General features: G+C 31.1%; 1 protein-coding gene across 1 annotated transcript; it reads left to right on the top strand.

Moving 5' to 3' along the window:
* Window positions 1–3,427: 3,427 nt before the first annotated feature.
* LOC131634271 (WAT1-related protein At4g08290-like) lies at window positions 3,428–7,970 on the top strand. The gene is made up of 7 exons (XM_058904917.1): window positions 3,428–3,676; window positions 3,907–3,969; window positions 5,874–5,990; window positions 6,595–6,838; window positions 6,942–7,106; window positions 7,264–7,415; window positions 7,630–7,970. Exons 1-7 carry the CDS (start codon window positions 3,477–3,479, stop codon window positions 7,775–7,777), a joined length of 1,089 nt encoding a protein of 362 aa, XP_058760900.1. The 5' UTR covers window positions 3,428–3,476; the 3' UTR covers window positions 7,778–7,970.
* The last annotated feature ends 4,061 nt before the right edge of the window (window positions 7,971–12,031 follow it).

The following is a 12,031-nucleotide window of genomic DNA, read 5'->3' as shown; positions in this document are numbered from 1 at the left end:
AATTGGTTTTAAAATATTTTTTAGCATTATTAAATTTTGGAAAAATTTATAAATGATCCTATGATGGTCCTTGACTTATGGTTATCTTTGGTTTGAATTTATTTGATGTTTAGATGTTTGATTTGATTTTTACTTCTTATTTTCTATTTTAAAAAATCCTTTAAAATTTTGTTTAATTTTTCTTTTATTATTTTGTGACTTAATCTCTCCCTCCATCTATTTTCTTTTGATTTGTGGGTGTAAGTCTTGATGAATCCATTGTATAGAGGTTATGATTTTATCATTCTTCTAATGGATCATTAAGACGAAATCCCATGATGATCAAAAGAATTCATCTAGACACTTAGTTTTTAATTTCAATCCATTTCATCTCAATTCCTTTCTTGTTTTTGTTTGTTATTTTACATGTGTCGCAAGTTTTTGGAGAATGATCTTCTATCTCATTTCTCTAACTTGTTCATAAACACATAAATTGTTATTGAGCAGCCTCGTTGTCGGGTGGCTTCTATATAAGCTACTTGACGATTCCTTAACATAGCGCTAAATTTGTCCTATATCAGAAAATGATCATTCGTGGCCTAAACCTATATTTATAAGTCCAAGGATGGTTGATTATTTGACAATTGGCTCATACCTTGGAAAACTTGTTGTTATAGGAGCTTTTGGTCTTATCAATCCTCCAATGAGTTTTCATCAATTTGTACCTAAGTTCATTATTCAACCATTATTGATCATTAACTTTGAGAATAAACTTCTAACCAGTATATAACTAACTTCTAACATTACTTTATGCTTCTTTTACAATTTTATGCTTTATTTTATCATGCCTCACTCATCATCATCGTTATGTTTATGCTCATTTTTCCTTTTGTCAGCTTGGACATATGTTTATGCCTATGCACTTTTTCCTTTGTCTATTTGGACCTCTTATTTTCCCTTAAAACATTAATAAAGACTTGAACCATAAAATTTTTAATGAGTACTCGGACTTTGGTTACTACATCCTAAGTTTGGAAGATGGACTATTGGACTAAGACTTTGATACATTTGCTTTATTATGTTGATATTCTGGAGTCCTTGGTGTTTACTCCAAGGCATTGATTTGGTTTTCTTTGTGTGCATATTATTTTGAGTTCCATACTTTGTCTAAAGTCATTGGAGTCTATTCCAAGGCATTGTGATTGGAAATTATTTTGTATGCAGCTGTTACTCTGGCCAATTTTTGTCTTAAGTTCTTATGGTGCATTTTCAAGGTTGTGACTGTAAGCTACTCATATAAAGATGTTATATTAATTGAATACTTTGCTTGATCTATGATTCACCTGAGGCTTATTTCATCTGGTTCTTGTTATTGTACTTGCTTAGTTGTGTTAATCCAAAGGATAGGAAATCTACATTGACTTCTTTATGTCAAGTGTTGGCTTCTTATTAGTTAGACTGTTCTTTTCCTTAGCTTTTATTTTATGCATTAGGATAGTCCCTTCATATCCTCCCATCTTCTTAACTTTTCAAAATCTTCTCCCATTTTCAAAATCTTCTTATGTTTGCAAACACTTTTAAACTCTTTTGATAAGATATTCTTTCAAAAGCTTCTGCCTTTTATGGCATTTCTTCTTAAAATCCCACTTCTCAAGTTTAGGCATGATTAATCATCATGGTGGAGATGTAATCCCCTAATCCCTTGATATTGATTGATATGATTAATTTTTTCCCACTTGAAAGAACTAGTGGCATACTTGTTGACTTATCCAAGTTGGAGCCCTTCTTTCATTTATGACACAAAGGATCCATCTATTCTCATGCTCAAGCATGGTTTGATGAGTTTTCTCTCATATGATGATAAACTTTCTATCCTATTTTAAAATAAAACTCTTGTTTCTCTTTAAAGTGGAACTACAGTTGCTCTGAATTCTCCATTGTACTCAAGAGGTATGTAGGCACAAGATGTAACGTCTTGCTAAACATAATTTTAAAACCAAATACAATCTCTCTTTTACACACAATCTTTTTATTACTGATTTACAAAAAGGTTCATGTGGAGTATCACAGCTATAAGGGGTGCTAACGCCTTCCCCTTGCATAATCAACCGTTGTACCTAAGATCTCTGTTTTTTATTAGTTTTGATGTTAAAAACTTCTTTGGATTTTATTTCGCTCTTTTCCCTTTTCCTTTAGAAACAATAAAGCGCGGTAGCGACTTTCAATAAAATAATGAGTAAAGTCAATTCAATGGCTTTGGTCTCAATTTTTCCCCGCTACAGTACCCAAAGAAGAAAATCAACTATTAAGATGAGATCTCGATCTCGCAAAGACATTCGAGTGCTCTAAAGTATCCTAAGTGCATGAATCCATGTGGAAGCATCCCTCGAAGCATTGGCCCTGTGACGTGATATGCAATTAACGCACGTGTTCCCAATGCAATGAACTCCCACTTAACTTCTCAATAGAACTCTTTCTCTCCTTGAAGTATTCTTTCAACAAAACTTCACTCCCTCTCCATGTGGAGGCCTTTCACATTAGCAATCCTCGTTTCGTGAGTTATAGAAAAGACTTGAGGGAAGATCAAAGGTCCTATAAGATCGGTCCAATACAAAAGCTCAATCCGATCACAAGTCTAAATTTAGCTAGTGAACAAGTAAACACTCAAACAACAATGAGACAATGAATCAAGGCAATGAAGCAAGGCATCGTCATCATCTCAACTGTTAATATTCATCTAACGACCTTATATTAATCATTGATAGTTTTAACTGACACCCCTATATATATAAGCATGACTTTGAGTCACGTTGAGATATTACTTATTCACACAGTTGGAAGCTCAGACAATCTCATTTATTGACTTGATTGTTGGAGTGTTAACTTTGTAAGTATCCTCTCTCTAATCACCAAAGATATCTACCAACGTACCGAGAGACCTTTCAAAGTAATTTTCTTCAACCTACTATCATTTTTGTTCCGCTTCAAAATATGAAGTAAAATGTAAAGTAAAATTTAACCATGGAAATATACTGTAATATATTAGATTTATTCGTGAAAAGATAACTCATAATAATGAATACAAAATAAGTATCAAACATAATTTTATCCTTAATACTTAAAAGGAATAAAGTTATTATAGTGGGTTATGAAAAATCCTGCAGCTATTGCCATAGTGTATTCTGACACAAGGAAACAAATTAATTAATTAGAGAGGGAATCATCTCAATCAAGCAAAGCTAGTTGCATATACTCCCACTAAATAATTTAACTTTCATATCCAATTGAGAAACTCCCACTAAATAATTCAACTTTCATATCTGACTGAGAAAAAGCAAAAAACTTTATAACCAAGTCTCTTCAAGATATACTCAACATCTTGCTGTGTTGAATGGATTACGTCTTAATCACAATTCTTAGTATTTATAGGGAAGGCCGCTTCATAGATTTGAAACCATCTCTAAACAATATTAGTATTTTTTGTTGAATAGGAAGAAATGGATAAAATAGGTTTTGCTAGATTTAGCAGTAAGGCAAAGCCTTATGTGTTAACAGTGGCAGTTCAATTTGGGTTTGCAGGAGCTTACATCTTTTCCATGGCCAGTTTCAATATTGGAATGAGTCGTTTTGTGTTCATTGTTTATCGTAATATCATTGCTGCAGTTACACTTGCTCCTTTTGCATGGTTTTTTGAAAGGTTATAGTGCCTAATTATTCTCTTTTATTTGTAGAATTAACTACTATAATTTAGTATATAAATTATCATTGTCTTTATTTCTTAATAGTGTTTTCTTTTCTAAACCAAATGTATTCAGCTTTTCCTTTAAAGAGTAATGCTTAATCTTAATGAAAGTTGAATTAACTTTTTCTTTATCTTGAATTTTTGTTTTCTTTGCTCTAATTACCACATTTTATACAATTTTGCAGGAAAGTTAGGCCAAAGATGACTATCTCTGTCTTTTTGCACATAATGGCGCTCGCATTTTTGGAGTAATGATATAAAATATATAGAGCTACATTTCAATACTCTTAATAATCTTATAAATATTTTAAGGATACATATTTTAAAAGATGATATTTAAAAATAGAAATATTATCATGAGGTATTTCATTTTAAAAATTATTGTCTTATATTTAATTTATTAACAAGTGTTCTTAAAACACCATCACCAAAGTTAGCAAGAAATCATAAATTTTTATTAAAATAGTTAAATAATTTATTTTCCAATACCGCAATTTTCAAAAAAGTAGTTCTATTTTAAATTATTAAATAATTAATATATGGTACTAATTATTATTTTCATGATTTTTTTACCAGTTTTATGATATGTATATAGAAATATAAAGAAAACCTCTATAAATTAATATTTTAAGAATAAGCCAATGAAAATATATATAGTTTTATGATCTAATTCATATGCACTAGCTTAGTAAATTCTTTAAATAATGAGATGAATCTCATGATATAGTTTTAGCTTAGCAAATTCTTTACATTATCAATTATTCATAAGAGATGAATCTCTAAAGTTTGAATTTTATCACATTTAATTTAAATCTTATACAATTTCATTTTCTTATCATTCTTATAAACGGATGTTGAAATGTCAGTTGATAGATATGTAGAACCATTAAAAATGAAAAACTTAAAAAACCAATACTATTTCCAAAGAGAAAAAACCAACCTAACCACTAATTTAGTATTAAAAATATTTTTAAGTAGTATAAGTATTGAGGTAGTTATATTTTTTTGTCAAAGTAGCATCGAATTTTAAGTAAGATGTCGTATTCGAACATCTACTCTTACCTCTAAAATTTCTATATAACTATCAAATAAACCCACTAAATGGGACAAATGTAAATTCTTTTTAACACCTAAATCCACTAGATTTGACATTTAATTATTAGATATGACTTAATGTGAGTAATATGTATCAACAACTCGCACAAAATAAATCAATTAACAAAATACCAATTAAACTATCTCGTTCACTCTGTAGTATGAAATAGTAGAATAAATTTAAATTTTAGGGAAGAAATTTCTTTATATATATATATATATATATATATATATATATATATATATATATATATATATATATATATATATATATATATATATATATATATATATATATATATATAGGATTGTTCGTTTCAAGTTTTTTGTTAAAATGATTTTTATAGTGTAATATATTTTTGTTAAAAATTGTTTTTTTAAAAAAATCTATTTATTTAAAGATAAAACAAATTGATCCTTTATCTTTTTCTTTATCATTTTTTCAAGAAAATGTTTGTGTTTTTTTTAAGAAGAAATTGTTTAAGTTTATTCTTCTTTAATATGTGAGGAATGCTATCAATACTTTTGTTGTTACATTTTTATCAACACTTATTCTTTTATTAAATAAAATATATATTTATTAAATAAAACACATATGCATCCTATTCTATTATTTTATGTGAAATCTATTTTTAAAAGAATTTAATTGGTACGCACCGACAATGTAAAACAGTTTTACACCGTCAGTAAATCGTAACCGTTAAATATTTATTGAAATTTAATTTTAATTTTATTTATTAATAAAATAATATTTGTGAATAGTTGTGATGTAGTGACTGTGTAAAGAATTTAACACTGACGGTGCATAATAATTAGTCTCTTTTTAAAATAAGAGATTCACATTTATTTTATTAAGAAGATATTAATAATGGTGTTAAAAAGAAAGTGTTTTGTTTTTTAAATTTATTAATCAAACATGTATACACAAAAAACAAAGTGAGTAAACAGCGTGTAACATGTTGTTTCACTTACGTAGACCACATGGAAAATTTGTTTTAATTAGAATTATTATTTTTAATAATATTAATGTATGGTATACCATTTGGTACTATTGTAGGCCAGTGATTGATCAAGGATTCACTTTCTTGGGAATGCAATATACATCAGCTTCATTTGCATCTGTTTTGTCGAATACTGTGCCATCTATAACCTTTTTCTTAGCCATAATTTTCAGGTAACTCTTAATACAAGATGATTATTAAGATTAAATAGTTTTTTTTCCGTTTCTATATTTTTTTATTGGAAATAATCTCTTAATATTAAAAAAATTTAGGTTTAGTTCTAAAGATAAAATTTGTAGAAAAATCTGCAAATTTTCCTGTAGATTTTATTTAAAAAACGAAAATCAAAAGAAATCCAACATTTAAAGACTTTATTTTTTATGGACGAAAAATAAAAACTTACAAATTTATCAGAAGCAAAAGACTATTTAATCTGATTATTACTATGATAAATATAAAAAAAGGGATAAATAACTGTTATCTCCTGCCATTAGGGCGAGTTTTGGTTTTCACCCTATTAATTATTTTTTTTGGATTACCCCCTTAAAATATGAAAAGTTCTATGATTTACCCCCTAGGAACCCATGTAAACTTGTTTTTTTGATTTACCCCCTGGGTTCACTGTTTTTTACACGCTTAGGAGATACCCTAAAAATACAGGTGGCTAATCCAAAAAAAATAATTAATAGGGGGGAAAATCAAAACTCGCCCTAATGACAGAGGTAAATGTCAATTATCCCTATAAAAAAATACTAATCTTATAGTACCATTTATCAGGATTGAACAAATAAATATTAAGCAGATACGAAGCATAGCAAAGGTGGTTGGAACATTGGTAACATTTGGAGGTGCATTATTGATGACAGTTTACAAAGGACCACAAATCCACCTTTTTTATTCTCCAAATAATGCTCATCATCATGCTGGAAGTCACGACACTCAAACTCTAAAACATTGGGTCTCAGGAACACTTTTTATATTATGTGGTTGTTTCGCTTGGTCATCTTTCTTCATAATACAGGTAACTATATCTTATTCTTTTTTGTTTTGGTTGTTATTCAATTTTAATACGTATCATCCATCATGTTGTATAACACAATTTGAATATGAATTGTGAATTGCAGTCGATAACTTTGAAAAAGTATCCGGCAGAAATGTCATTGTCTACCTTAATTTGCTTAGTTGGTTCTCTGATGAGTACCGCGGTGGCGTTGGTGGCTGAGCGTCACTCTGGTGCGGGGACTTGGGCTCTTGGTTGGAACTTTAGACTCTATGGTCCTCTCTACACGGTACCTTTCTCTATTATTTGTTAGATTAATTATTTAATTAATATATAATTAAATATTAATAAATTATTAGCACTTAATATGTTTTTATTAAATTTATGGTCGTTTCTATTTCATAGTTAACTAACCAAATTAATTTCAATGAACATAAAAATTACAGGGAATAGTAAACTCAGGAATAACATATTATGTGCAAGGGTTGGTAATGCAAAGCAGAGGCCCAGTATTTTTCGCAGCATTTAATCCTCTTTGTATGATCATCACTTGTGCTCTGGGCTCATTTCTTTTCGGAGAACAACTCCACTTGGGCAGGTATATCTTACTAATCTTTCTTATTATCACAAGTTTAATTAACATGTAATTATACACAATGTATCTATGAATTTTTTTTTAATCTTATTCAACTACAAATTTTGGATCTTGCACGTCCCGATAGACGGCTCTATTTTATTACATCTCTTTGTTAATTTGGTAAATAATATTGGTTTTTTTTATTGGTGAATAATACTTTTTTTTCTATGGATAGTATCATTGGAGCTGTGATTATTGCAATGGGTCTTTATTCTGTGGTGTGGGGTAAAGCCAAAGACACTACTACAACGCCACCATCACCAGTTACAATGAAGCAAATTGAGACACAACAACTCCCAATTACTTCATCTGATCATGTCTAACCTACACGGATTAATTATGAATTTATAGTGTTTGCTGCTGCTGCCTTAACTAAGAATATGCAATGGCTATCTATACTATTTCATGTTTGTGTTTCGGTTTACAAATTCTAAAGGAATATTACCATATGGCTACAACAGTCTGTATGTACTTTTTTTAAAAATGTTTTGTGTGGATTATGATTTTGCTTCATCATTTTTTTTTTTAAAGTGGCAAAATAGAGAGCTACTTGATTATATTTTATTTTTTCTATTGAAAACAGTGAAAATTTGAAGTTGTTGAATTATCTCTTTCTTGTGGTCTTTTAACCGTTCAACAATGACCAAATTAATCATTTTTATTAATTAATGATAAACTTAGCAAACAATTTATAAGTTTTTCTATTGCTTATTAAATGAAAAGGATTAACATAATACTTTTTGAAGAATTGAAAAATTAATATGATATTTTTTTAGTTAAGAGCCAAAATAAATTCTGAAGATAAAATAAAAAATAAAAAAATATTAAATTTAAATTAAATAATAAGAGAGCATTTCTACAAATGGTGGTATTTCAAATATTAACACACAAAATTTAAAATTACTCACAAGAATTATCAAAATAATCTTTTTTTGATGAGAACAATTATATTGAATAGAAATACAGGGATACTTAATTTTATTATAACAGAAACAGAAATAGCTGAATCCAACATTATATCGAAGAACATACATCCAACTTTTATAAAAGGTTGCAAATGGCTCACACGATCACGTGCTTGAAAACCATAATAGAATATATTCCAAATGATTGAATGGCCAAAATCTCATGCACAATTAAACAAATCCAACAAAACCAATTAAATATCTATTACACCTAATAATACCAATTTGCGGATTGCTTTTGCCTCCCTAATCATTGCTTCTCTACCTCTAATGAAAAATTGAAACTACATAAAATTCAGAAATGTATCTCCGAGCACACTTCATTGACACACAATCTATTTGATATTGAGTCACGCCACAACTAAAAATATAACCTGAAATGCATCACTATATATTTTACAGAAGTGTATTAATTTTTTTTTAAATAGGTAATGGAATTAAACGGGAGCAAAAGGGATGCTCCGACCCGATACAAAAAAGAGAACAACTACCTCTCAAAACAAAGAAGAGGTAGAGTATTCCAAAGATAAAAATTACAAAGATTAACTCTCTTATGAAAATCACATAACCACCTCCAAGAAATTAAAACTATATCCGACATACATTCGGTAAAGCTAAAGTCTTCCTTCTTAAAGATCACCGCATTACGCTTTAACCAAATCATCCAAACCGCAGAAGTGTATTAATGGAATCCAATGAAATATGAATAAATGCATAAATGAAAACAGATGCCGAAACAGAGAGAAATTAACATCAATAATTGTTATGACATTACATTAAAAATTGTTGCACCGTGTCTTCATTATTCTTTAGTCTCACATTGTTAGGTGAGATGTCTTAGCTAGCTCACTTCATTATATAAGTAAATTTCATATTTCATTCCCAAACACACCAAAAACTTATTTTGAGTTTTTTCTTCCCCACTCTCATAACTTTGCGTCTTTCAAATTTTCAAAGCGCCAACTTCTCCATCTTCTTTCTACCCGTTTAATTTTTTTAGTATTTTCTTGAATTCTCTTTAGAGAATTATGTTAATTTCTCCTCGTTTGAGTTGAGAAATTAAAAGTATTAATATTTAGATTCTCTTTGGAGATTTATTTGAATTTCTCTTATGTTGAGAAATCATTTTGAATGGTCAAATGACCATTATTGAATTCTCTTTAGAGAAATTATTACGACTGATTTTTATACCAAATATTATGAGTGGTATTTATGCGATTTCTTAATGGTATTTGTACGATTTGAGGGTAGTGTTTTAGATCAATTATCTACCATGTAAATAGTAATTGTACTGTATAGAACATGGTTGTTTTATTCTAGAGGCAGCGCGGTAGTTCGACAGCTTTGCATAATTTTGGACAGTGTCGTGAAACGTCTTAAAGAGAGCGAACTCTTCCACGACTCATCTCGGTAATTCTTATGTGGCTATTTTCGAAAATCCAAAAATAACAATTTTAAGACGCTCTAAAAACTACCATGACTCACGAAGAAGTTATTGGTAATTTTGCGGTTGTTGTCTCTGACAAACCATTTAAGTTTGAGGGTTCTTACTTCAAACGTTGACAAGCTAAAATGAAAATTTTCTTAACCTTAAATAAAGTTGCCCAAGTTTTGACTAAGGACATTCCTGCTGTTCCTTTTGAATAAACCGAGCAAACTAATGGTAACAAAACTAAGAATTCATATGAAACTGTTAACTTGTATGAATTAGACCGGGCTGCAAAAGTTAAAGCAAAATTGAAATATCCATTTGGAAAGATTATGATTATCTTTACAAAAACCTCATTCTGAATAGTCTCGCGGACTATCTATATGATTACTATAGTAACTACGAGACTACTAAACAGGAATGAGAAGCTCTGAAAAAGAAATATGATATTGAAGAAGTTGGAATAAGAAGTATGTCGTTAATCGCTACCTAAAGTATCAAATGTGTAATACCTCGTACATATACGTCTAGAATAATATATAGTGATGCTAAAAATTGGTACAAGAAACATACTTAAGCGGAAAAGACAAGGAAATACAATCGTATACAAATCAAATCTCAGTATAAAATGTATACAATACACCTGTCCATAATACTGGCACAGCGGAAAGACATCGTCTAATGAGGTCATCATGCCATCTGCTTGTCCACCGTCTTCAATGCAAACCATCTGGCAATTCTTCTACTTCTAACCTGTTCCTGAAAAATATAATAGGATTGGGGATGAGATTATTAAATCTCAGTGAGTTCCCCTATCTTATGGGATTACTCGGTTCTACAAGGTACATGCAACCAAAACGGATCCGTTGTGGATTCGTGGTTTTCCTTACGGCTGGGTACAAACACACAACAAAAGGTACAATCCACATATGAAGTCCCTTGATTATCCAATTAAGATCAACAACAAACATGAGTACCAGTTACCTCCAGAATTGGTCTTCTGGGTTAACCTGCCCACCTTCTCTCGGGAGCTACCCTCAAGGTCGGGTCTTTTGGGGTTACATGCCTTTCTACTATCGGAAACTGTCCTTAAGTCATATAAACAAGTATGCAGACCCGTACCCGTGTACGAGGAATCCAAAAGCACGTTAATGACCCTGCATAGGCCACATAACCACACCCTCAGTGAGTAACCAAGTGCATCGCGTCAAGAGACTTTCTCGGGTCAGAGCACAATGAGTCAGATGAGTCCTACATAAAATTTCATCTGTGACGAGTTACCAAAGTGACCTTGCCTATGTGGCGTCATGACCCCATCATCATCTAAACGCATGTGTTTACGCCCTTGCAAAACACGCCATTGTTGACAGCACAAGCCCACCAGGCGAAAGCCTAGTGATATTTCCTACGTGACATCAATAGAGGTGAGTAAATCCGAAGTGATGTAGCCTACATGGCATCACAACCTCACCATACCATGCACGTCGATGCTTTAAATAACCACGCCAGCGCGAAATGCCCTTTCGGACCCTCTTTCGTACATCGCAATGGTAGCTCAGGTGTGGGCAATATACCAAGAACACCGATGCTTTAGATAATCACGCCAGCGAAAAACGCCCTTTCAATGGTATAAGCCCGTTGATCACACATCCAGGGAAGACCCATTGATCACACAGCCAGGGTCATAGATGATTTACACATAGTAGCTAGGCCGGCTTCGATTCAAGCATACATCAATCATATCATCTAGTCGTACGGGGAAACAACTTCTGAATGTTCAACCGGAACAACGGAAACAAGTGATCAACATCACATACACAACAAGCCATAATCAAGAAACACACATCCAAACGTTTAACCAAAACGAACGGGAATACATACATGGCATCGGTCACATCATAACATTTCTCAACATAATGCATTTCCAATGTAACATATAAGTTAAGCATACATATCCTCAATTTAGCATATGACTGATCATAATAATAGCATTGAGTAAATCATAATAATAGTCACACAGACATCAGAGGCATTCGATTCCTGCAACGGAACGAAACTACTCTCGGGGGATCAGACATGAAAAGGGCCACAAATGTCTTGCACAGTGTTGATGATGACAAGGCGGGAGTGTACCTGCAAGGTACTCCGACGATGAAGTCAATAGGAGCATAGATACGATTGAG

This window comes from Vicia villosa, unplaced genomic scaffold, assembly GCF_029867415.1.
Source record: "Vicia villosa cultivar HV-30 ecotype Madison, WI unplaced genomic scaffold, Vvil1.0 ctg.001278F_1_1, whole genome shotgun sequence".
NCBI classification, from domain to species: domain Eukaryota; kingdom Viridiplantae; phylum Streptophyta; class Magnoliopsida; order Fabales; family Fabaceae; genus Vicia; species Vicia villosa.
This window is presented reverse-complemented; position numbering and strand designations above follow the sequence as displayed.